Below are 26689 nucleotides of genomic sequence, written 5' to 3'. Positions count from 1 at the left end.
ATAGACACAATTTTTAATTGCTTTGACAGTGGCTTTGGATATACCACTCTTGCATAAGTTCCCCTGTTGTTGGACATTTAGATTATGATGTACACACATACCCACACAATTGTGCGAACAGTTATAACACTAGAGTGTTGGTGTATTTGTCATGCAGTGATTTTATTTTTTGTTCTGATTCGTGCAGCTTATGCAGATATTAAATTGGGCCTCCTTCCTGCTTCAGCATGTTTCCCTATGTTTGATTTTAGTGGGCTAAATGTAGGTTTTCTCTTTAGGGCTCCTTGTTAGTAGGGACTTGAAAAACAGTATCAGATTGATCATGTTCTGGTTTTTGCTTGTTTCTGGTTGTTCCCCTGTTGACTAGGGTATGGCGCTGCCTATTAAGATCTCCTGGCCGGGCGCGGTGGCTCAAGCCTGTAATCCCAGCACTTTGGGAGGCTGAGACGGGCGGATCACAAGGTCAGGAGATCGAGACCATCCTGGCTAACCCAGTGAAACCCCGTCTCTACTAAAAAAAAAAATACAAAAAACTAGCCGGGTGAGGTGGCGGGCGCCTGTAGTCCCAGTTACTCGGGAGGCTGAAGAATGGCCTGAACCCAGGAGGCGGAGCTTGCAGTGAGCTGCGACCCGGCCACTGCACTCCAGCCTGGGCGATAGAGTGAGACTCCGTCTAAAAAAAAAAAAAAAAGATCTCCTATGTAAGTTGAACGATTTCACTCTGTTCAAGGACACAGACTGTATACTTTTATATACTTTGTAGTCATTGGTTATAGGCAAGATATTTAGGGTCTGAATGTACCACTGAAAAATCCATCAGTTACTGGAAAAAAAAGTCCTTATTTTTATTCTTACATGAATAGAATGTTTTTCTTATGTTGACCAAGTACATTTCCAAGAAGGGTGTATTGGCTGATTTTGGGCAAATCAAATGAGAAGCAGTCTCTCAAAATAGTTCCTGTTTGTTATAAATTACTATTCAATACTATGTTTCTCTTACATGCTTTTTTCTTTACTACCAGTTAGAAGTGTTCTTAAAGATAAGTAGCTAGAAGAGTGGTTTTCCATTTTCTTTAGTTGCAGCACACTTGAAGATATGACCCACTTCCTCTGAAACGTGGCTTATGACGGTGGCAGTTCTGGTGTGGGTGTGTGTTCAGGGAATAGCGGGTGTGGGCAGTAATTCTAATACTTAGGTGCCCTTTCCCTGCCTCCAAATCTCTGAGAATCACTGAGCTGGAGAGAATAATTCTCTAATGTTACCATGAGTTTTGAAGACAGTATTTTCCAGTTTTACACCTTGCTTTGATGCTTTTAATTTTTTAAAAAACTTTTTATTTTGAAAATTGTAGATTTAGATGCAGTTGTAAGAAATAATACAGAAAGAGCGAGTATACCCCTTACCTAGTTTCCCCCAGTGGTACCATCTTGCATAGCTACAGTCCAATATTACATCTGGAAACCTGAAACAATACAGTCCGTCCAGGTTTCACCAGTTTTACATGCACTCATTTGTGTGTGTGTAAGTTCTGTGCAGTTTTATCACGTGTAGATTCCTGGGATCACCACCACAGTCTGGATGCAGACCAGTGGAGCTTTCCTGTCACAAGGTCACTTGCACAGCCTTTCTGGGGCCACAGTCTCCTTGCTTGCATCCTCCTTCCCCAACCTGGTATTGCCTTTAATTTATATATATTTGTTGTAATTGCAGTTATTGGATGTACTACACTACATTTGAGTCCTGTAATTAGTTTTATCAAATTGATCTAAATGGGATTTTTGTTTGTTTGTTTGAGAGGGCATCTCACTCTGTTACCCAGGCTGGAGTGCAGTGGCATGATCTTGGCTCACTGCAAACCCCTGCCTCCTGGATTCAAGCGATTCTCCTGCCTCAGCCTCCCGAGTAGCTGGGATTACAGGTGTGCACCACCACGCCCGGTTTATTTTTGTATTTTTAGTAGAGATGGGGTTTCACCATGTTGGCCAGGCTGGTCTTGAACTCCTGACCTCAGGTGATCCACCTGCCGCGGTCTCCCAAAGTGCTGGGATTACAATCATGAGCCACCACGCCCTGCTGATAATTTTTTTTTTAACTGGAATGGAGACCTTTTATTTTGAAGTAAAAACATTTGTAACTTAAGTTATCCTCAAGTATATACATCAATAAAACTCTTACGATTTGTCTCCTTAGCTTTTGGACTTAATTGTATTACGATTTGTCTCCTTAGCTTTTGGACTTAATTGTATTACGATTTGTCTCCTTAGCTTTTAGACTTAGTTGTATTACGATTTGTCTCCTTAGCTTTTGGACTTAGTTGTATACCTGCAGTTGAAGGCTGCAGAGAGACTGTTTAAAATGTGCGTGTCAGGCTCCCTCCATCATCGTTGGTGCCAGGCTCTTCCTGTACGCCTTCTCATTGAAAAGCACTTAGCCTTGAGAGAACCGAGCTTCCCTCCTGCGGGCCACACAGTGGTTGTCCACTGGGACTGTGCTCTACTGGGAACAGCCCGCGGTGCATGTTCTCCCTACTCTTCTTCTTCTTTGCCCCCTCCCTCCCCACACACGCCTCCCTAGTAAGCCATGTTCTGCTGATCTCTCAGATGGAGACTGCTTGTTCTTGCTTCTCACGTAGCCACAGGATTTTCTAGTCTGAGCCAATACGCTTCAGCCTGCAAATGGAAATGATCCCTTCCAAGGCTTGTGGGGCCAGCATGTCCCCACACCACCCTGGCGCCTCTCCTCTCCTGACTTCAGTCAGTCGCTGTCTTTCTCCTTCCACCTTCCTCAGTCTGGGTGACTTCATGTCTCTGGGAAAGAACTACGGCTCATTGCACTGGAGTCCTAGACCTGTTCAGCTCCAGTGACATTGACCTTTAGTCATGTTCCCCTCTGAAATCTGAAACTCTGCTGCCTCCAGGGCTACTTTCTGTCATTCCAGCTTTCACTGGCATCCCACTGCACCTGCTCTTTGACTTCAGCAGGATCCTTAGTTGACTTTTTCATGTGTTGTGAAGTTGGAAATGTACTGAATTGAAATTTCGATTAAAAAATGTAGTGTAGCATACTACGTCATCCTCTAACCTAACTATTAATAACTTCCTTGCTGTTGTTATGTTTAAAAAATAACTCTGTGGATTTTTTAATTTCACCATTTTGTGAAGCTCCAGCTTGGGAAAAGTCAGTCATTCGTCCTCTCTGCCCTTTGGGCACATGAGCGTGTGCCTTGGGTGGACTCCGGCGTCAGGTGGGCTTGGGGTTGCCTTGCTGTCCTCATGCCCTCTTCGGCTCCACTGCCACTCTGCTCCAGCTCTGCACCAAGTGAATCGTCTCTCAGAGCCCCTCACCACACTCAGAATGTCGTCCTGCTTTCAGTTCTACAGATGAAAGTTGTAAAAATCAGGAAATACCACCTCAGCTTCATGTTCTAGCACCTGGAAACTCACTCTCTTTTGCCCCTAGCCTTCCCTAAAGTCCCAGGAGAGAAGCCTCCCCTCCCTCTGTCCTAGCCGAATCCTTCGTTCCCATCCTCCTCATGGGCACTGCTCCTCGTCATCACTGCATTTTGTGTGTTTTCAGCCTCTTTCTGTCTCATAACTTCTTCCCTTTTGTATAAATGTGGTTCGCTCTCTTTTGTCTCAACCCTTATATCCCACCCCAGCCCCCACGTCCTTTCTTACCTGCATGGATGGACATTTCTTACCTGTGCACAGGCACATACAGGCTTAAAAGAATCACTGTGCCGGCCGGGTGCGGTGGCTCACGCCTGTAATCCCAGCACTTTGGGAGGCTGAGGCGGGCGGATCACAAGGTCAGGAGATCGAGACCACGGTGAAACCCCGTCTCTACTAAAAATACAAAAACTTAGCCGGACGCGGTTGTGGGCGCCTGTAGTCCCAGCTACTCGGGAGGCTGAGGCAGGAGAATGACGGGAACCCGGGAGGCGGAGCTTGCAGTGAGCCAAGATCGCGCCACTGCACTCCAGCCAGGGGGACAGAGCAAGACTCCATCTCAAAAAAAAAAAAAAGAATCACTGTGCCATTTGTGTCTCCACCTTCCCCACCATGTGTGCTTCAGCCTGTGCTGCTTCCCCAGCGTCCCCACTGAAACTTACTCTGAAAGTACTGTAGCTCCAGTTGTCAAATACAGTGAGAGACTTTCCACTGCTTTCCTTCTCTGTGACTTTTGACATTATTCTCCTGCCTCAGCCTCCCAAGTAGCTGGGGTTACAGGCACACGCCACCACGCCTGGCTAATTTTTGTAATTTTAGTAGAAACAGGGTTTCACCATGTTGGCCAGGCTGGTCTCGAGCTCCTACCTCGAGTGATTGGCCCACCTCAGCCTCTCAAAGTGCTAGGATTACAGGTGTGAACCACCACGCCCAGCCGACCGTGCCTTTTTTCCTAACCCCGTAATTTTTCCGATTTTCCTCTTTGGCCGTTCTCCTATTTTCAGGGTGTCTCCTCCTTACTTTGCCTTTATTTCTTCAGGAGTCTGTTTCTCTCTCCTTCTCACTGTAACACTTGGATGAATGATCTCTTCTGCTGTGAGTCTAGTTTCCATCTCTGCTTATAACCCCAGATCTCGTCTGCAGTCATGGACTTTTCTGTCTACAGGTCTGTGTATCCAAGTCACCATCTCTGGCCGGGTGTCCTGTAGCCACCTCGGACTCCGTATGTCTGCACACTGAGTGAGTGTTCCTCCCTGACGCACTCCACTGGCCTCAACCCCACAGCTGCCTTTTCTCCTTTTCCCCGTGTTCATAAGTGGTGCCGTTATTTACACGTCTTCTGAAGTCAGAAACAGATTCTTCCCTCATTCAGCTCCCACGTCACTAAGTAATACTAATTTCCATTTCTGTGATGTATTCTTTTTTTTTTTTTTTTTTTGGAGACAGGGTCTGGCTCTGCACAGTCTTGGCTCACTGCAACCTCCGCTTCCCAGGTTCAGGTGATCCTCCTGCCTCGGCCTCCTGAGTAGCTGGGACTACAGGTGCATGCCGCCATGCTGAGCGAGTTTTTTAGATTTTTTTGTAGAGACGGGGTTTGGTCATGTTGCCCAGGCTGGTCTCAAACTCCTGGACTAATGCAGTCCGCCTGCCCTGACCTCCTGATGTGTTTGGGATTACAGGTGGGAGGCACCGTGCTCAGCCTCCATAATGAATTTTCTTTCTTTCCTTTTTTTTTTTGAGTCGGAGACTCACTCTGTCACTCAGGCTGGAGTGCAGTGGCGTAATCTCGGCTCACTGCAAGCTCTGCCTCCCAGGTTCACGCCATTCTCCTGCCTCAGCCTCTCGAGTAGCTGGGACCACAGGCGTCACCACTACGCCCAAATAAGTTTTTGTATTTTTAGTAGAGATGGGGTTTCACCATGTTAGCCAGGATGGTCTTGATCTCCTGACCTCATGATCTGCCCGCTCGGCCTCCCAAAGTGCTGGGATTACAGGCGTGAGCCACTGCGCCCGGCCCATAATACATTTCAAATCCGTTTTCTTCTCCGTTCATGTTGGCTTGGTTCAGGCCCTGTTATGCTTTTCCTCATCATTACATTAAGCCTCCAAACCAGTCTCCTTGTTTCCCTTCTGTCCCCACTTCAGTCCATTTTCATAGTATCTGGAGTAATTTTTGTATAATGCAAGTGCGTTTTCCACTCCCCTGTCTAATAGTGCTGCACAATGTTTATGAAGAAGTTAAACTTCTTTAGTGTTATGATGCTGGGCTTTCTGGGGATTGACCCTTTACACACCTCTCTGAATCTTTTCTAGCCATTTTCCTAGAAATTATTCATTTCAGTAAAACTGAATCACTTGGAGTTCTTCCAATGTGACTGGTTTTTAATACCTCCGTGTCTTCAAATATATCATTCCCTTTTTGAAATATCCTTCCCCTCCTGTCTCTGACCCACCTCAATCGAAGTTCTCCTTCTGCAAATACCAGCTCAACACCCTCCTTCCCGTGAGTGGCGTTCTCATCCAGTGGAGGTGGTGGTTCTCATTCACTAAGTCCAGGGGGGCTCAGGAATGTGTATTTTTAGAAAACTGGGATGGTGTTGATGTGCCTTTTCTAACTGATAGTCATTATGTCGTTTAAAAATGTGTTTCTGGGCTGGGCGCGGTGGCTCAAGCCTGTAATCCCAGCACTTTGGGGGGCTGAGGCGGGCGGATCACGAGGTCAGGAGGTCGAGACCATCCTGGCTAACAAGGTGAAACCCCGTCTCTACTAAAAAAAAAATACAAAAAATTAGCTGGGTGTGGTGGTGGGCGCCTGTAGTCCCAGCTACTCGGGAGGCTGAGGCAGGAGAATGGCGTGAACCCAGGAGTCAGAGCTTGCAGTGAGCCGAGATCGCGCCACTGCACTCCAGCCTGGGCGACAGAGTGAGACTCCGTCTAAAAAAAAAAATGTGTTTCTGGCTGGGTGCTGTGGCTCATGCTTATAATCCCAACACTTTGGAAGGCTGAGGTAGGAATATTGCTTAAGGCTGGGAGTTTGAGACCAGCCTGGGCAACATAGTGAGACCCCATTTTTTCTACACAAAATTTTTTTCTACACAAAAAAATTTTTTTAATTAGCAGGGGCGTGGTGATGCATGCCTGTAGTCCCAGCTATTTGGAAGGCTGGGGCAGGAAGATCGCTCGAGATCGTTAGTTCGAAGCTGCAGTGAATTGCAATGGCACCACTGCATTCCGGCTTGGGTGACAGAGCAAGACTGTCTCTAAAAATTTTTTAAATGCGTTTCTATACATAGCACTTGACAGTTGTTGATTTGGTTCAGAAAACATTTGTTGAAAACCAGCTACATGTCTGATACTGTGCTGTGTATTGAGCATGCAATGATGAATATATGTGGTCTGCCCTTGAATAATTTACGGTATACTTGAGGAGATTAACACATAAGCACGTTACAGATATTTTAAGATATGACATGCATTGATGGAGCTGCGAAGAGGCTCTGCCCAAGGAGGCAGGGATGGCTTTTAAGAAAAAGAATGGTAGCCCCAGCTGAGTAAATAAAGGGGAATGGAAAAAGAATTTTTTAAAAATTCAGAGTCCCATATCTTTCTTTTCTAGATGTGGATTCAGCCGGTCTGGAAATGTTTATTTTTAAACAATCTTACATGATTCTTTTACACTCACCATGGCACCATTCCTCAGACTGACATATGGAAACTACATTTGGAGTTCTGAATATGAGAAACATAAAGAAAAAAGGATATTTTAAAATAGAAAGAATTAGGCTGAGTAGCAGCACTTGCTTGTAGTCCCAACGCTTTGGGAGGCCGAGGAGGGAGGATTGCTTGAGCCCAGGAATTTGAGGCTGCAGTGAGCTATGATTGTGCCACTGCACTCCAGCCTGAGCAGTGTGAGACCCTGTCTCAAAAAATGAAGAAAATTGAAAGGATTTGAAGAGGTCCACAGTCTTCATTTAATTGCTACAACCTAGAGATGCCTTAGTTGTTTCAGTTAACTGTGAGACAGTGTAGAAGAGATGGACAGGAACTTGGTTGTTTGAAAAGAGAGTAGCTTGTGATGGTTACTTTGGGAAATGTCTTTATGCTGTTAGAGACTACCGCCAAATTTTTGAAACCTTCCTATTTGCAGTACAGGTAGAAATCCCAGTTTACTATTTGGTCTAAAAGGAGTGCCAGCAATTGAGTCAACTGTCATGTCTTTTCACTGGCCATGAAAGAGTGTGTGTGTGTGTGTGTGTGTGTGTTAAAAACCCATAACATAAATTTCTTGTGGGTGTATATTAACAATATTGTTAACTGTATGAACATTGTTGTACAATAGATTTCTGGAACTTTTCCATCTTGTATAACTGAAACTAAATCCATTGAACAACTCCGTATTTTCCTCTTGCCCCAGCCCCTGACAGCCAGCATTCTGCTGTTTCTATGAGTTTGATTACTTTAGACACTGAATATATGTGTAATCATGCAGTATTTGTCTTTCCGTGACTGGTTTGTTTCATTTGACATACTGTCCTCAAGGTTCATCCTTGTGAAACAGTCAGACTTTAAAGGAAATTAACAGACTCATGGTTCTAGTGGTGTCAGGTTCCATAGTCCATGGTTTGTTGCTGCTACAAAACAAGAAGATTCTCAAATAAACATATTTTTTAAATGAGTTACTGGAGGGGGAAGAAGGAAGGGAAAACTTCTGTGCTTCCTGCCTGCTCCCCCTATGATCTTAGCAAGTGGCATAGCTACTTTGAATGCAGATGTCAGTATCAGCTCTGAGATTTGCATGCAGCTAGTAAAGTAGCCTCAAGATGTATTAAGCAAAAACGAATAGAGTTGTGGAGAGAAATTGACAAATCCATGTTCATGGGCTTCTTAATGAGACAAGATATTTGTAAATAAATAGATTTATGTAATATTATTAACATTAATATAAGAAGAAAAATACATAGAACCCTATATCCAGCAATTGGAAAATGCACATTTTTCTAGGAGTTACATGGACTATTTATAAAAAATAGACCATTGACTAGGCTATTAAGTACATCTTAAAATTTAAGAATTCCTGGCCGGGCGCCATGGTTCATGCCTGTAATCCCAGCACTTTGGGAGGCTGAGGCGGATGGATCACCTGAGGTCGGGAGTTTGAGACCAGCCTGACCAACATGGAGAAACCCCATCCCTACTAAAAATACAAAAATTAGCCGGGCGTAGTGGTGCATGCCTGTAATCCCAGCTACTCGGGAGGCTGAATAAGGAGAATTGCTTGAACCCGGGAGGCAGAGATTGCGGTGATCCGAGATCACGCCACTGCACTCCAGCCTGGGCAACAAGAATGAAACTCGGTCTCCAAAAAAAAAAAAAAAAAAAAAATTCCTATCTTATAGCTCATAATTTTTTATCTTAATGCAATTAAAATATAGGTTATTAATAAAAAGATAAACATTTCCATAAATTTGGAAATTTTAACATTTCTAAATCATGAGTCAAGACAAAATTATAATAGAAACTTAAAAATACTTAAAAATAAACAATATATAAAATACTGCTTATCAAACTTGTATAAAGCAGCTAAAACAGTACTGCAAAGAAAATATATTGTTTTAAATATTTATATTATATTATATTTATTGTTAATTTTTAGATGGAGTCTTGCTCTGTCACCTAGGCTGGAGCGCAGTGGTGTGATCTTGGCTCACTGCTCTGCCTCTCAAGGTGCCTGCCACCGTGCCCAGCTAGTTTTTGTAGTTTCAGTAGAGACGAGGTTTCACCATCTTGGCCAGGCTGGTCTTGAACTCCTGAACTCGTGATCCGCCCATCTCAGCCTCCCAGAGTGCTGGGATTACAGGCGTGAGCCACCGCACCCAGCCTCATTTTTGTTTTTTTGTTTTTTTTTTTTTTTGTTAGAGTCTCCCTCTCGCCCAGACTGGAGTGCAATGGCACGATTTCGGCTCACTGCAACCTCCACCTCCCGGGTTCAAGCAGTTCTCCTGCCTCAGCCCCTCGAGTAGCTGGGACTACGGGTGCCTGCCACCAGGCCTTGGCTAATTTTTGTATTTTTTAGTAGAGACAGGGTTTCGCTATGTTGGCCAGGCTGGTCTCAATCTCCTGACCTTAAGCGATCTGCCTGCCTTGGCCTTCCAAAGTGCTAGGATTACAAAAGATATTCTAATGTTAGCTACCCTTATATTCCTGCAATAAACTTAATGTGAACATGATGTATTATCTTTTTAATATATTGCTATATTCAGTTTGCTAAACTTTTGTTAGAATTTCTATATCTCTCTTCACTTGCATTCATTTGCATTATTACGAAACATGCCTGTAAAATCACCTGGTCCAGTGTTTTCTTTGTGGGTTTTTGTTTATTAATGTCTTTAACTGTAAGTGGATGCTTCAGACTCTGCTTCTGCTTGAGTCAGTTTTGGTAAGTTATATTTTTCTAGGAATCTCTACGATTTTTTCTAATAATCATATTTATTGCCATAAAATGGTTGGCAGTATTCAATTCACGCTTCAATTCCTTGTATACCTGTATTTATGTGCCCACTTCTTCTCCTTATATTGTTTATATGCAACTTCTTTCTTTCTTGTTTGATTGTTCATGCTCAATCTTGACAGAGTTGGTCAGTCTTAACTGAGGTCAACATGGTTAAACCCCGTCTCTACTGAAAATACAAAATTAGCTGGGCGTGGTGGCTGGCACCTGTAATCACAGCTACTCGGGAGGCTGAGGCAGGAGAATTGTTTGAACCTGGAAAGTCGAGGTGGCAGTGAGCCGAGATTGCTCCATTCCACCCCAGCCTGGGCAACAAGAGCAAAAAAAAAAACACTTCATCTCCAAAAAAAAGTTAAAAACTTCAATTTTAATCAAAGCCAAATGAAAGCTATTTATGATGTTAATAATTTATTCCTGTGAGCCATTGATGCACTGGAGTGGTTCCAAGGAAGAAGAACTAGAACTCTTAAAGAAGCTAGCATTGATTAGACAGGGAAAGAGAAAACCTAAACAGAACAGTGTGATAGCTGACTTCAGATACCTGAACTTTTATATAGAAAAAGGAGTTCTTTATCCTGTGTTAAGCCCAAAATATAGAACTAGGGTTCATGAGCAAATAATAGCATTGGTGAATATCAGGTTAGCATTAGCTCTTAAAAGCTGTTTTAAACCTACGAATGAACCCTCTGAACTGGTATACTTGTTATTGGAGGTATTCACGCAGAGGGTGGATCTTCTCACTGTCAGATCTTCTAGAGAATATTTGTGAATGAATTATAGGGGGTTGTATTAGATTACTTTGATCTGTTTCTTGTGTGCTTCATTTCTTGCCCCTATTCATCTCTTTCTCACCTTCTTCTGCATTCACCTTTTTGTCCTATTGTGTTGTTAATTCCTTAACAGGTGCAGCTTTTTTTTTTGACTGATAACAAAAATTTTATACATAGTTTTGTTATAGGGTAGTAAAGGGGGTATTAAAGATATCATTAAGCTTCTCCTTCTCTGTCCCTGAATAATTAAACGCACTTGGGCTTGGGCCCACATGTGGAAGGTGTGTAAGTAAAGGTGGTAATGTCCTTGAAGATGAAGCCTGTGGTGTTGGGTTGGCGTTAGTGAATCCAGGTACGAATGAATGCATGGTTTCAGTGAGTGTAGATACACAGATAGGTACGAACATAGGTGTATATACATGTATGTCTTATCCCTGTCCACTGAGAAATTTTGAGAGCAGTGATAGCTGATTAGCATTGGGTGTGCTTAGCTTTTGATATCCAAATTTTATTCTCCACTAGGAGGAAAATAGAGCTTTGGAGAAATGACTGGTTTCAGGTCACGGACAGGGAAAGTGTAAGAATAGCCTGGAATGTCTTGTAGTGACAGAACGTAAAGACATGCTCAAAAAATGACGACGACATATCAGAAGGATGTAGAAGCCAACTTGAGTCCACTGGCCAAATCTGGGATAATCTAAGCATGAAAATAAATAAGATTACAACCTATTGAATAAAATAGGAATTAATGAGCCTATACTGATGTAAAGAAACAAATGAATACATAAATGAGGGATAGGGAAAGTTCTACCTTTGTATAGGTTGCCAACTAATAAATATTGAAATGGATGCTAAACTTAAGTGGGTGAAAATTTGGTGAAGGACAAGATATTCACATAATCTTGAAGTATCCCTTTATAAAATACTTATTACATATGAAAAGAGGAATAGTAACTCTGCACTGGAGAAGTCTGGCCAACACCAGCCGTAAATATGTGATCATGACCAGTAATGATACCTATCACGTCAGAATCCTGAACCACCCGATAAGATGCAGTGGGCACATAGCATCCCTCTGAGATGAACATGCCAGACATATACAAACTGAACTCATCTGTAGGGAGAGAGATATCTGACAACTCAAATGGAGGAACACTGTAAAACAACTTACAGTTTTCAAAAGGTTAAAAAATACCAGGAAAGAACAGATTGTATCCTTTTGTTTAAAGGACATTATTGGGACACTTGGTGGAACTTGAATGGTGTCTGGATTAGTAAAGTATTACTGTTAATTTTATAATTTTGATGACTATACTGTAAGTAGGATTATGTCATTGTAGAAGATAAAAAAATGGAATAATCAGTTATGTTTGCAACTCGCTGTCATGACTTGGGAAGAAAATTATTTGTACTTGGAATTTTTCTGTAAGTTTTAAAATCATTCAAAAATACAAATTAAAAATATATATAAACTTGGGGTACTGAATCCTAGCCAATACATGAAGTCAAGAAAAGGAAATAAAAGGCATACACGTTGGAAGGGAAGAGATAAAAATGACCTTATTTGCAGATGACAGGTAGAAGATCCCAAAGAATCTACCCAGCAGTGTCCTGGAATTAGTGAGTGAGTTAAACCAGGTTGTGGGATACAAGGTCAGCATACAGAAGCCAATTGTACTCCTGTATATTAGCAACAAACACGTGGAAACCAAGACTAAAAACACATTGTTGTTGACAATTGCTCTAAGAAAATGGAATATGTTGGAATATATCTAACAAAGTATGTATAGGACCTGTATGTTGGAAAGCACCAAACACACTGTTAAAAGGAATCAAAAGATGACCTAAATAAATGGAAAAGGCCTACCATGTTCATGGATTGGAAGACTTAGCATAGTGAGTCGGTCCTCCCCAGATTGTTCTGTAGATCTGTAGTGACTCGTGTCAAATTGTTCCTAAGATCTAACACAGTTTCTGTCAGAATTTCAGGAAGATTTTTTTGTAGATAAAAAGCTTATTCTTTTATGTGGAAAGGCAAAAGAACTAAAATAAAATGGCTAAAATGATCTTGAAAAATAAAAACTAGAAGCAGCAGTGTACCTAATTTTAAAACTTAATGCATAGCTACAGTAATCAAAACAGTGTGGTAGTGGCAGAGGGATGAATACGTAAGTCAGTGGAACAGAATCTAGAAATGGACTTGTAAAAGTATGAACTGATGTTTTGACAGAGGTGCAAAGCAATTTAAAATGAAATCTCACACCTTACACAAAAGTTAACTGAAGATGGATCATAGATGGATCATAATGTAAAAGCTTTCATAAGAAAATGGGAGAAAATTCAGGATGTGAGGCTGGATGAAGAGTTCTTAGCTATGACACCTAGAGCGCAATTCATGTAAAATATCAGTAATTTATACTAAATCAAAATAAAAAACCTTTGCTCCTCAAAACACCCTGTTAGAGGACGAAAAGATGAGTACAGACTGGGAGAGAATGTAAATCACATATCTGACAACTTAGATCTAGACTATATATGGAACTCTCAAAATGTAACAGTAAAAAGAAACAAAAACCCCAGTTAGGAAATGGGCAAAAGATATGACACAGATGGCAGATAAGCCTATGAACATATAAAAAACCTCATTAGCCATTAGGAAAATGCAAATTCAAATCATGGTGGTGGGATGTCACTAGACATCTGCTAAAACAGCTAAAATAAAGAGATCACAAAACCCTAAAAATGCAGAGAAGCTGGATCTCATATATGGCTAGTGGGAATGTAAACTGGTCCAGCCACTCTGGAAAGTAATTTGGCCGTTTCTTAAAAAGCTGAACGTATATTTCACCTGTATGACCCAGCGCTTGCACTGCTGGGCGTTTATCCCAGAGAAACACAGTCGTCTGTCTGCACAGAAGTGTGTGCGTGAATATTCACAGCAGCTCTATTTGTAGTAGCCCCAGATTCGAAACAACCCACGTGTCCTTCAGTGGGTAAATGGTTAACTATGGTGCATTCATAACACAGAATACTACTCAGCAATAAAAAGGAAGAAACTTGATGTAACAACGTAGATAGCTCTCAGAGGACTTACGCTGGGTGAAAACAATCCAGTTCCCAGTGATGACATAGCACATGATTCCATTTATATAACATTCTTGAAATGATGAGACTTCTCGAGGGGGAGAGCAGATCGGTGCTTAGGGGTGGAATGGGGAAGAGTGTGCCTGCCAAGGAGCACACAGAACCTTTGTGCTGATGGAATAGGTATGTCTTGTGGTGGTCACGTGAATTTGTTTGTGGTAAAATGGCATGGAACTGTACACACACAAATGAGTGCCTGTAGAACTGGAGAAATCAGAATCAGGTCTGTTGATTGTAGCAGTGTATTTTCACGCTTCTGAATTTAGGAGTGGGGCTCTGTGGTGAGCCCGACGGTGTCCCTGGCTGCAAAGAGCTTAACTCTGGCAAGAAGGCTGCTACTGGTCCGGCTTGGCTGCTCCTGCTGCCCTCCCCCAGCGGAGCTGATCAGAATCTTGCCCTAAGAGGCCCCTCTTAAAAGCCACAGCACCTTGGGTGGGCTGGCCTGTCCTAGAGCACTTAACGCTGGGCTGAGGGAGCTGCGGAAGCGAGCAGGGGAGTGCTGGAGTCCAGGACAGTCAGCTGTACGTGGGATTGGGGCGAGGGGGTGGTTGTTTCTAGATTAAAATGCAGATACATGATCAAGTAGAATTTTGAAATTCCTGTAAATTTTTAAGGTAAAATAGTAATTACCAAGGAATTTTGTTCTTTAATACCCTCTTAGGGTATTAAGGAAGGTTTGTCAGTGAAAATAATCAAGAAGGACTGGTCCAGTCGGACCACTGACTTTGACAGACAAGAGAACAGACCCCAGAGTGCCCGTTATCACAGGACTGTCAGCCACTGGGATGCTGATAATGTTTCTCAAGTAGTAGTCACCCTTTTCTGGGAAATCGTGGCTCTGTGTGAAATCATGTAGGCTGGTAGAGCCAAAGCAGAGATCAGAATCCACATCTTTAGATCCCTCAAACTCCCCTCACCCGTGTTTTTCATCTGCACCGCAAAATTCCAGATACCTGTACTAAAAAGTCCTGAAGGTTTCTGCGCTGGATTAGTTTACACTTAAGAAAGTCAGTGAACGTCAATTCATTTCCTGCTTATGCTTCAGAATGGGTTGATAGTGATTTGTCATTCTAACAAAATTCTGGCAGCTGTAGGAATTTGAATATGTGAAAATCTTCTGGAATTCATCATATAAACAGTGCAAATACTTGCTGACTTAAATTGTTATGACACTCTACCAGGTAGGCACTCTGAGAAAATGGAAGGAGCAGCCCTTTTTCCCTGATAGTCAAATTTAGGAGGTGAGAGAAATGAATCAGTACAGGCTTTCTCGACTCTCCGAACCTAACTGCAGACTGCTCCTCTCCCCTTTGTCTCCGTGGCTCAAGCCACATTCTTCATGTCCCTCTGACTTGTTAGGTATGTTCCACCTTAAGGCATTGGCCGTTCTCTTTGCTTGGAACACTGTTAACTAAAATATCCGTGAGGCTGACCCCTTCCACATCTGTGCTTACATGTGACCCACCTGGGTGGTCAGTCACAAGGCCCATCCTGACCACCCTGTTTAGAATTGCAGTCTGCCCCTTTCCCCAGTGCTGTGAATCCCGTTACTCTACCTTTTTTTGTAGCATTTATTACTCATGTACTTTATGCTTAATGCTATATCACCGATTATAGATATTTGGTCCACATTGTTTACATGGTGTCTCATGGGCCTTTGGATGTGATGAAAGTAAAATCCTTTCCCCTAAGTCCCTCTACCCTCAATTTGTTTAGGTTCTATCTCTCCTAGAAGCAGAGAGTCTGAGTTTCAAAGAAAATGGTGCAATACTGCTGGGCGCTGTGGCTCACTCCTGTAATCCCAACACTTTGGGAAGCCGAGGCAGGTAGATCACCTGAGGTCAGGAGTTCAAGACCAGCCTGACCAACATGGAGAAACCCCGTCTCTGCTAAAAATAAAAAATTAGCCAGGCGTGGTGGCACAGAATTGTAATCCCAGCTACTCGGGAGGCTGAGGCAGGAGAATCGCTTGAACCTGGGAGGCGGAAGTTGCAGTGAGCCGAGATCGCGCCACCGCACTCCAGCCTGGACAACAAGAGCAAAACTCCGTCAAAAAAAAAAAAAAGAAAAAAAGAAAGAAGAAAAAATGGTGAGATACTTAACTGATTATTTTAAAGTGAAGATTAGTATGTTTTATTTTATACAAGCTACCAAAGAGAAAAAATGTCCATTTTCCAAACTAATGAATTTTACCTATTTTGTAAAGACACTTCTCAGGTATTCTTTTCATTGCAGACTCTTGGGGACAGATTAAAGAGGACTTTTTCAGTTAGGAGATTTGTGGAATCAGAATTTAGTGACATTGTCCTGTCACCTTTAGGATCCTGAAATCATGATGGATTGAAAGACACTGACAATTTCAAGGACAGTAAGCTATTGTTTGGAAAAGGTTGAACTTACAAATGTTTCCTAAACAATGTGTACGTTATTAGCAAGGTTGTGATGGTGCTGCCTTGGAAACACTCTTTCCATTCCCACTGCCACTACTTGATTCAGGCCTCATCACCTCTTGATTAAGCTTTCAGTGTATTGGTGTATGAAGTTGCCTTCCTCCTTGTTCAGTCCATCTTATAAGCTGCGGAGAGTTACTTTCGTGAAAATCAAATGTGTTTACACCAGTCCTTTAAAGAACTTCATTGGCTCACGCCTGTAATCCCAGCACTATGGGAGGCCGAGGCGGGCGGATCACGAGGTCAGGAGTTCAAGACCAGCCTGGCTAACATGGTGAAACCCCATCTCTACTAAAAATACAAAAAGTAGCCGGGCGTGGTGGTGCATGCCTGAAATCCCAGCTACTCGGGAGCCTGGGGCAGGAGAATTGCTTGAACCCAGGAGGCGGAGGTTGCAGTGAGCCGAGACCACGCCTCTGCACTCCAGCATGGCAACAGAGCGAGACTCCGTCTCAAAAAAAAAAAAATAACTTCATTGGGGCCCTGTCCAGAGCCTGTGCCTGTAGCACAGCCCACATGCCCTTCAGGGTCTGCCCTTAATGTGTTTGGGGACCCCTCTTTCTAGCTAGCTCGTCAGCCTTTCTGAATTTGCCAGTCCTGCACACTACACCATTCCCTGTCATTCCTCTTTATGATGTGTCCTCTGCTGGAATTTCCCCTTCCTGCTGATCTCACTAGGCCTATTCAGGTAGTAGTTGCTCAAGCTGCTTCCCATGGTGTTTTTTGTTTTTTTTTTTTTTTTTTTTTTTTTTTTTTGAGACGGAGTCTCGCTCTGTCACCCAGGCTGGAGTGCAGTGGCCGGATCTCAGCTCACTGCAAGCTCCGCCTCCCGGGTTTACACCATTCTCCTGCCTCAGCCTCCCGAGTAGCTGGGACTACAGGCGCCCGCCACCACGCCCGGCTAGTTTTTTTGTATTTTTTAGTAGAGATGAGGTTTCACCGGGTTAGCCAGGATGGTCTCGATCTCCTGACCTCGTGATCCGCCCGTCTCGGCCTCCCAAAGTGCTGGGATTACAGGCTTGAGCCACCGCGCCCGGCCTTCCCATGGTATTTTATGCAATAAAGTATCAGTACTCAGAGTCACCGCTTGATAGAATTTCTTTTTTCCTTTTTAAAAGCTTCAAACAAATAATATCTTACCTTTAGATCCCTATAGGTTAAAATATATTTGTTGACTAAAAATTGTGTATGATTACTGAAAGTGTTCAATGCAGGGAACACACCGGTTCATCATGGAGGCATTTCATCGGAGAGTCTAGTTAGAGAAGATATGACATGGACTGCGTCGTCACAGAAGTGGGGTTTATGTGAGAGAGGAGTTGGAAATCTCACCTGAGTGGAGAGCAGGTGAAAGGTGATGTCAGCAAGAATTTAGGATGTATGGAAAGGACGGTAAAGACACCAACTGGATGGATCAGGGAGACATGGAATGCAGAGTGCAGGAGATGTGTAAGCGCTTAACTTGCGCAAACCTAGGTTTCATTTTTGTGTTCTAGTGTGTTACACTGGCGATGACTTGACTTCCCTGAGTGGCTGTGAGATGGGTGTGGTCCGTGTTCATGTGCACCTCGTAGGGCTGTGAGGACTGAGAGAGGTGACCCAGTGACTAGTGTCACACAAACGTGACACATCGTAGGCACCAAGTGACTCCAGACAGTGGTTCTGGTTGGTTTTGTGGTCAGTTAGAAACCTTCCATCAAGTGAAACTTTCTTTGCAGAGCAAACAATTGAAAAGTTAATATTCTATATGTACTAAGGTTTGTATTCTCCATTAATATGGGGGAGTGTATGGTAACCTGGTGTTTAGTGCTAGCTATGTTTTTGGCTCATTGCTCAGTTTATGAGAGAGAACGCATAATATTTGTTGTTTGACCATTTTACTTGCAGGATTGAAGAGAGTTGACATATCTAGAAAATGCTTTGAGTTCTTGGACGTCACTATTTGAAAACGTACTGATTACTCTTAGTTGAGAATGGGAAAATCTAAAGGGGAAAAGTCACTCGTTCACGCTGTACTATTAGAATTGGTCATCTTCTTGCCTGACTTGTAAGTTAAGGATGCTTGATCTTTGCTGTGATGTAACTTGTTGAGGATGAATTGTAACCAGTTACAATGAATACAAATTCTCCTTTCTGTTTGACCTGGAAAACTTTCCAAAAGGAGATGTCTTTACAATAATGATATATTTGGTGAAATCTGTGGGTTTTTTTGGTTTTTTTTTTTTTAGAGCTTATGATGACAGTATTGAAAGAGGAAACTAATCTGTATTGTCAGCATAGCCACAGCTAGCACTAGTCATTTCTTGAGAGGTGGAGCTGTTTCTCAGAAAACACGCTGTTTAAGGGTAGGAGGTGAAGGGACTCCTTGTCAGAAATTGGCTTAATTTTTATCCAAGTTAGACACCACAGTTCTGTTTGGGTATTGCATTTCTTCGTTCACTCAGTGACAAGAATTAAGGCAGATGATGCCTGAAAAAAAAAAAGTGTATGTTCTTGATAGTTCTGCTACTGTGCTAGTAGAGGTTGAGAAATAAGATTTCCTGTGAAGTGTGGTTTGGTTGTTTTTGTGGTATCTCATGCAAAAGAGTTTGAACTATGTTCATTTTTCTCCATTTATTGGATCCTTTAAAAGATAGGAAAGGGTGAGATAACCAGACTTAAAATGATGGTAGAGTATTGTGGGCTTTGGGACTCCTGTAGCCCAAAGGTTATGGGATGCTGCTGTCACGATAATCTCATTTCAGAGGTTCCTGTGGAAGAGGAGAAAGGATGTACCTTTCTGTGTGTTCTCATTAGAAGTCAAAAGTTTTTAATGATTTTTAATGGTTTTTAATGGTTCGTTTACAGATTTGGAGCTAGCCGACTGATAGTATCTGGGCAGGGTAAAGAGGCCTGTGACTCAGGTTGTCAGGGAACAACCTGAGTGTGCGCTCACAAACTCGGAACTATGTGTTATGATCCTTAACTGGAGAAGAGGCAGTGCCCTTTGTTATCTTCACTAAAGAGTATGAATTATAAAGTCACAGTTTCTCATAAAAAGGCTTTCATAGTTTCACTTCCTGAAATGTGTATATTCACAATCTTTTGCAATAGTTATTTTAAGGTGATGTGTTTTAGTTAATTTTTGTCTCTACAGCCTCTTCTAAATCAAAAAGTTATATATGCTTTTAATTTTATATTAATCCTTCTAAATTTTTGTTTTTTGTAATTTTAATATATTTTTAATTTATTTTAAAGTTTTATTTCTCTTTTGCTTTAAGATTTTTCTTTTTAAATTGTTTTTCGTTTTTCCTTCATATGTATTTTTCTTAATAGAACAGAAGAATTAAAATAATATCTAGTGATGTAGGTATTAGAGTTTTGTTTTTAATCAGCCTTGAGAAGAAAATGTAGGCTCAAATAACATTTGTAGTTGTAAATAGCTATAGAGTTTTCCCAAGGATTACCTTTCTTAGTATTATCTGATAACAAAATTTAAAAAAAAATCCTGAGAAAATTCACTGTTACTTTGCTTTTGTTGACTCTATAAATTAATGTGAAATAGGAAGCGAGGCTGCTGCCAGGGGCTAAGCGCTGCAGACCCAGTGCCCTGCAGGTAGTGCCCTCCTCCATACTGCCCCCCAGGACTGGATCTGGGCCTTTCTCGTTTGTGGTTACTGTGCTTATAGAGCATTGAGGTAACCCCTGGTGCATATTTTACAGATTGAAGGAAAGTAACAGTGAATTTTAGTTCAGAGTCCTGAGGGTGAGGTATCAAATACTCTGGCTGAAGGTCTTTCTCTAGGTTTACTTCCTCCATAGCTGGGCAAGGGTGTGGGGTGGTGCCATGTGGGGTAACCAGATTCCCAGCACCCTGTGAGGTAGACCTTCCCGGGTTTTATGGATTCCTACCGCATGTTAGCCAAATGGCTGTTTTCAGTTGTGCAATAGATATGAGTAGCCTTTGGTTTGTGTTCTTTCTGTGATTACAACATGAGGAAATACATTCCTCTGGTGTGATATTTTAGTGGAACTTTAATTTTAAAATCATGTAGCATTCTAAAACCAGGCATTATTTTCTTGATATGTTGTCTAGGAGATACGTGGTCTTTATTTTAATTAGGTTGCTGACCTTTTTACTGTTTTACATAATATAACAGTTAAAGGGTGATTAAACTGTTAAAAAAAAAAGTGATTTTTAAAAAAAGTGCTTGTTGACATCATCTTTCCGAGAACACTAGTATATGTGATTTACTATAACAAGATCTTAGTTTTTCCTGTTGGCAAATGACATGTAATATTTACAGAGGTCTTGGGTTTAGTCCAACAGAAACATCTCAGATAAATTGATGTGTGAAACTAAAGCCATTTTACATTTCCTTTCATATGGGGATAATATAAACAGTTTTTTCGTTTAAAAGTAAAGAGAGACTGGCTATTTAGTATGGATTTCTTTGAGGGGACAACTTGTAATAGTATGCATTCTCTAGAGTTAAACATCAAACACCATGTTTTTAGTTTTATAATTCAGTGATATGCATCCGGCAGTTGTGTGTTGAGGATTCTGAGTTAATTCATGGGCTTTTTCTCCTGGTGTCATGCTTGTCTTCCTTTTCCATCTAAATGTATAAGGTCACATTTTATATTTCACATATTTAAATTAGCATAAATTCTCAATCTATGAGATTTTTACTTTTAAAAACTAGAAATATCTCTAAACTGTTAACAGAATCTAAGTAGTGAAGTATCTTCAGTGGCCTTTTAAAGAATACAATTGGAATATTCCAGCTGTCTGTAAATATTTTCAGCATTTAACCTAAACACAGTTCAGTGCTAAAATTTATTTATAGTGGAATTCTTATCTGTTGAGCAACGAAGAGGGTGAAATATAGTAACCTCGGAAATCTAGTCTCATCTGTTTGAGACCAGTTACCGTTTTGTAGGTAGACCAATCAATTCTTAGGTACCAAGAATCTGAATGATCCTTTTACTTTTAGGAAGGTAAGTACTTTATTCATTTAACTATGTTTACTTCTGTTCGATTTTTCTAGTCACAATGGCTAATGTGCTACAAACAGAAGCACTTCCCTTCCAGCACTATAGTAACAAACAAGATTACATTTTATAGTTCTTAAACAAAAGTAGAGAATAGTTTAGGATTTGTCTCAACTCTCTTATGATGCGAATCCATTTTTCTTATTTCTTCTATCCTTTTGTAAATACCTAGAATATTAATATGAAGATAAGAAAACAGTAAGTTTGAAATGACAGTTGTGGTTTATCATTCTCTGTTTTCAGATGATCACAGCCGTGTTAAACTGCAGAATGCTGATAATGATTATATTAATGCCAGTTTAGTTGACATAGAAGAGGCACAAAGGAGTTACATCTTAACACAGGCAAGTAGTACGATACCAAGGAAATGTCTGAAAATGATGTGTTTGTGGTTGTTCTGCTTTAAATCATAGGGAAAAGTATATCTTGACTTCTTTTGGAAATGAAATGGTATTTCAGTTTTTTCTGACGATGTAATGAATTTTGGACGTTATGAAGTTTTGAAGCTTTGAGTATTTAAGATAAAAGGCAAGTTATTTTTAATATTACACATTCTGTGAAGGAAAATTCTTATGAAATGGCTTAGGCCAGTTCTTTGGGCAGGTTGTTCCTTACATTATATCTGACACAGAGCCCTGCAAATGCTTCTTAGCATCTTGTGTTTCTCTTCCCGTACCCTGTGGCAAAACTAGAGGCCCCAGATGCCTCTTCTGTAGCTCCCCCTGCCTCGCATATATCTTCAGAGAGTACGCCAAGCCCTGGATGGTGTTTGGTCGTCTTTGAGGACCTGTGCAGGTGCTGAGACCAGGTGCTCCAGAGGCCCATCTGCAAGGCCTTGTGCTCCCTTTGGCCTTCTGTCCAGTTGCCTCTGAGCACATCAGCCACACCTGTGTGCAAGCATGATTTTCCTTCCATTCTGAGATAATGGGAGAGATTTTTGTGTATCCACAGCTACTCTTTATTCATCAAATAATAAAGACTTGATTAATGGTGCTGTCACTTCCCCCTAAAGATTTTTAAATATTCAAGAGATACACCATAATATTTGATATTTTTGAAAACGTAACTCGAATCAGAATGATTTACTTGAAAGAGAAAAATGTTTGATAAGTAAAAAGATAGGCAGATTAATGTAACTATGAGCTATTAGACTACATCAGTTCAAAGGAAACTAAAATGCATTATTTTACTTGAGGTAATACAGCTCCTGCAAGTCAAAAATAGAAAAACAGCCCATGGAAAAAACTGGCATAGGACACAAACTCCTAGTTCAAAGAACGAAACAAAGGTGGACACCTTGCACACGAAGAGATGCTCCCTTCATTTCAGCAACCAGGGAATGGGCCTTTCCCCTGTCAGAACAGGAGAGATTTCAAAGTGTGTAGTACTCAGTCTTCAAATACTCTGACCGATCAAGAAAGTCTACTTAGAGAAATACAGTCAGACACAAAGACATACATGGTAGGCCAGGCGTGGTGGCTCACGCCTGTATTCCCAGCACTTTAGGAGGCTGAGGCACATGGATCACCTGAGATCAGGAGTTTGAGACCAGCCTAGCCAACATGGTGAAACCCCATCTTTACTAAAAATACAAAAATTAGCTGGGTGTGGTGGCGGCCACCTATAATCCCAGCTACACAGGAGTCTGAGGCAGGAGAATCGCTTGAACCTGGGGGTTGGAGGTGGCAGTGAGGCAGGATAGCACCACTGCACTCCAGCCTGGGCAAAAGAGCAAAACTCTGTCCAAAAAAAAAAAGACATACGTGATCATGTTCATTGCAGTCTTATTTTAACGCATCAGACTCAAGCAATCTGTAAGGGACTGGCTAAAGAAGTTAATCATACATACACCATTAGTGGTTATTTTTGGAGCTGGGGAATAGAGACTTTAATTTTCCATTTTCTTCCTTTCTGTAATATTAGAAGTTTTTTAAAATGTGCATTCATATTTTAAACTACTGTTTGGAGTTAAAAATTTTATTTTCTGTTTGAAATAACTACAGTTGACCCTTGAACCACACAGGGTTGAACTGTACTAGTCCACTTACAGGCAAATTTTTTTCAACCAAAAACGGGTTGGAAATACGGTATTCATGAGATGTGAAATCCATGCATGCAGAGGGCTGACTGTGTGTATCTGCAGGTTCTGCAGGGCCACCAGTGGGGTTTGGACATGTGTGGATTTTGGTATACTGCAGTGGGTGGGGGCGGATTGGGTCCTAGAACCAGTCCCCTGTGTATATCCAGGAACAACTAATAACATTACAAAATAGAGAAGAATTACCACCCTAGATCCCTTATCGCAACACTCTCTCCCTCTGTACCATTTTTCTCCTTTTCTTTTGGTTTTTGTTTTTTGTTCTCTTCTTAGTTCTTAAAAACCCAGGTCTTTCTCAAGATTCTAAATTAGCCTTTTTTTTTTTTTTTTTCCCTTCCCTCCAGTCTGCACTACAGCCCTTTAAGACCATGGTTTTAACCTTTGTAACCTAAGATAGGGTAGACTACTGTCATGGTACCTGTGCTTGAATCTTGGTGCCAGCATTTCATTGGGTATTCACTGACCCAGCAAAGACTTACTGAGACCTACTCTGTGGCAGGCATTGTTTCAATAAAACAGACTTGTTAAAACCCTACTATTATGAATTTTACATTCTAGTGGGAAATAAAATGAATAACAGTAATTTTGTAATAGTGTTTTTACATGCTTTGTATAATTTAAACCTTAAGACAACCCTCTGTGGTAAATAGTATTACCTTTACTTTATACACAAGGAATCTAAGGAGATCCAGAGATATTAAATAACTTTTTTTTTTGAGATAGAGTCTTACTGTGTTGCCCAGCCTGGAGTGCAGTGATGTGATCTCAGCTCACTACAACCTCTGCCTCCCAGATTCAAGTGATTCTCGTGCTTCAGCCTCCCGAGTAGCTGGGATTACAGGTGCTCATCACCATTCCCAGCTACTTTCTGTATTTTTAGTAGAGACAAGCTTTCACCGTGTTGCTCAGGCTGGTCTCAAACTCCTGGCCTCAGATGATCCACCTGCCCTGGCCTCCCAGAGTGCTGGGATTACAGGTGTGAGCCACCGCGCCCAGCCTCCTAGTGATTGTTTTTGAACTTCTTGTCGCTGTGTGTGTCCTGAAGGAGCCCTGCACATTTAATGCGAGAACTCAGAAGCCTGTGTCTGGCTTTTTGTTCTCTCCTGAGTTCCTCTCTCTCTTTGTCAGGTCTCTATTGGATATTTTTACTGGATTTCAAAATCTGCATGTTTTCTATCTTTTTTACCAAGGCAGCTGCCTTCCTATTTTTCTCATTGGGATTGAAACTGTCCTCATTGTCTGCCAAGTTCTTTCTGATCTTCTGTTGCCCCTCCCTTTTTTCAGAGCTCTCTTCAGTTACACCTGTCCTATTGCAGCAGCTTTTTAAGGTCTCCCCTTGCCACCATCCTTGTCACTCTACTGGTGTAATTGCTGACTGCATCCCTCCACTTCCGCCTCACTGATCTATTTGTCTTTCCCAAATATGCCCTAAACTTTCATGCACTTTGCCTTATGCTTGGAGGGCCTGGAATGGACCCTAACTGCCTCCCATTCTTCTGCATTCCCTCTCTGTATTAGGACCTTTTTTGAGGCTCTTCAGTAGTTTCCTTCTCAGCCTTTCCTGCTCCCTAAAACCTGGGTTTAATTTACTCATATTCTTGTGGTACTTAACTGTGTCCATTAGTCATGCAAGTATTTCTCCTTGCCACCTGTACAAGCTCTTCAAGAGCCAAGACTGCATCTCAGTCTAGCTCTTGGCCTTGTACCTAGCAGGTTGTTTAGAATGGAGGATACAGAAAACTAGAGATGCAAAATACTTACTACCCCAGCTCTTCTGATTGTCCTTTGTAGATTATTGTTTCAGTCATCTTTTTCTTCTGAGTTTTATGAATTAGTATTTTTTAAAAAAATCACCTCCTTGGTGTATTATGTCTGTTTTGCAGGTGAAGAAAATTGGTAGCATTGCTAGTAAATAGAAGAGCTGAGATGTGAATCTCTGTCCCTCTGATTTAAAAACCTGTGGCTGGGCGTAGTGGCTCACGCCTGTAATCTCAGCACTTTGGGAGGCTGAGGCAGGCGATCATCACCTGAGGTCAGGAGTTTGAGACCAGCCTGGCCAACGTGGTAAAACCCCGTCTCTACTAAAACTACAAAAATTAGCCGGGCATGGTAGTGCACACCTGTCATCCCAGCTACTCAGGAGGCTGAGGCAGGGAGAATTGCTTGCATCCAGGAGGCAGAAGTTGCAGTGAGCTGAGATGGTGCCATTGCACTCCATCCTGGCAACAGAGCAAGACTCCATCTCGAAAAAAGAAAAACCAGTGTTCTTTATACTATAGCAGCTATGTTCCTGTTTATTATTTAGTCTTTAGGATCACCAGTGGAATGGCATGGGATGTGATTGTGTGTATACACCAAGGAGTGACCTCACTGGCAAATTGCTACATCCATTTTTTTTTTTTTTTTTAAATAAAGAAAAAGGCATTCATTTTACTGGGGATTTCCTCATTGCTGTTTTTACCTCTAGACGGTGTTTTGTTTTGGAAGTAGATCAAGTAATAGAAAAACAAGTTGAGTGAGGAAAACTCTATTCTCAAATATTAGGTTGTAGTTTGTCGGGATCCTCAGTAGACTTCTAGCATTTTTACAACTTAACCTCGGTTTACTCATTTAAGTAATATTTATTGAGTATCTGCTACATACCAAGGAGTACACGGGGCCTAAAGATGCTTTTAGTCGGCCAGCCACCATGGCTCACGCCTGTAATCCCAGCACTTTGGGAGGCCGAGGCAGGTGGATCACTTGAGGTCAGGAGTTTGAGACCAAACTGGCCAACATAACGAAACCCTGTCTCTACTAAAAATACAAAATTTAGCCAGGTGTGGTGTTGGGCGCCTATAATCCCAGCTCCATGGGAGGCTTAGGCAGGAGAATCTCTTGAACCTGGGAGGCGGAGGTTACGGTGAGCTGAGATCGCGACACTTCTCTCTAGCCCGGGTGACAAGAGACGCCATCTCAAAAAATAAAAAATGCTTTTAGTCTGGAACCACTTTGACGCCCTTGTTGCACGTGGGTCTGAAGCTCTGGGCAGCCCTAGCCCCCACTCCTGACTGCCCCTGACTCTTCGCACTCGGCTACGTTCCATGTGAGCTGAACGCAGGTTCAGAGTTATTTTCGGTGTAGCAAAACTACATCTCCTTTTAACCTTCTCATTTAAAACCAGTTAAAATGTGTACATAGGCTTTTCATCTCTTATTAGTCCTTTCTTTTACCCTATGCTATCATTAAAGTGTGA

At 41.8% G+C, this 26689-nt stretch overlaps 1 protein-coding gene across 7 annotated transcripts in view; it reads left to right on the top strand.

Moving 5' to 3' along the window:
* Positions 1 to 26689, top strand: part of PTPN2 (protein tyrosine phosphatase non-receptor type 2) — a 99500-nt gene that overhangs the window by 27495 nt on the left and 45316 nt on the right. For 6 of the 7 annotated variants that reach the window (XM_007974726.3, XM_007974724.3, XM_007974729.3 and 3 more), the window contains one exon: positions 21600 to 21700. In XM_007974726.3, coding sequence (XP_007972917.1) covers positions 21600 to 21700 — 101 coding nt within the window. Of the gene's footprint in view, positions 1 to 4670; positions 4690 to 21599; positions 21701 to 26689 lie in introns of those variants that run through there. The other variant, XM_073006487.1, reaches the window with a different exon arrangement.

The sequence above is a fragment of the Chlorocebus sabaeus genome, chromosome 18 (genome assembly GCF_047675955.1).
Source record: "Chlorocebus sabaeus isolate Y175 chromosome 18, mChlSab1.0.hap1, whole genome shotgun sequence".
Taxonomy (NCBI): Eukaryota; Metazoa; Chordata; class Mammalia; order Primates; family Cercopithecidae; genus Chlorocebus; species Chlorocebus sabaeus.
This window is presented reverse-complemented; position numbering and strand designations above follow the sequence as displayed.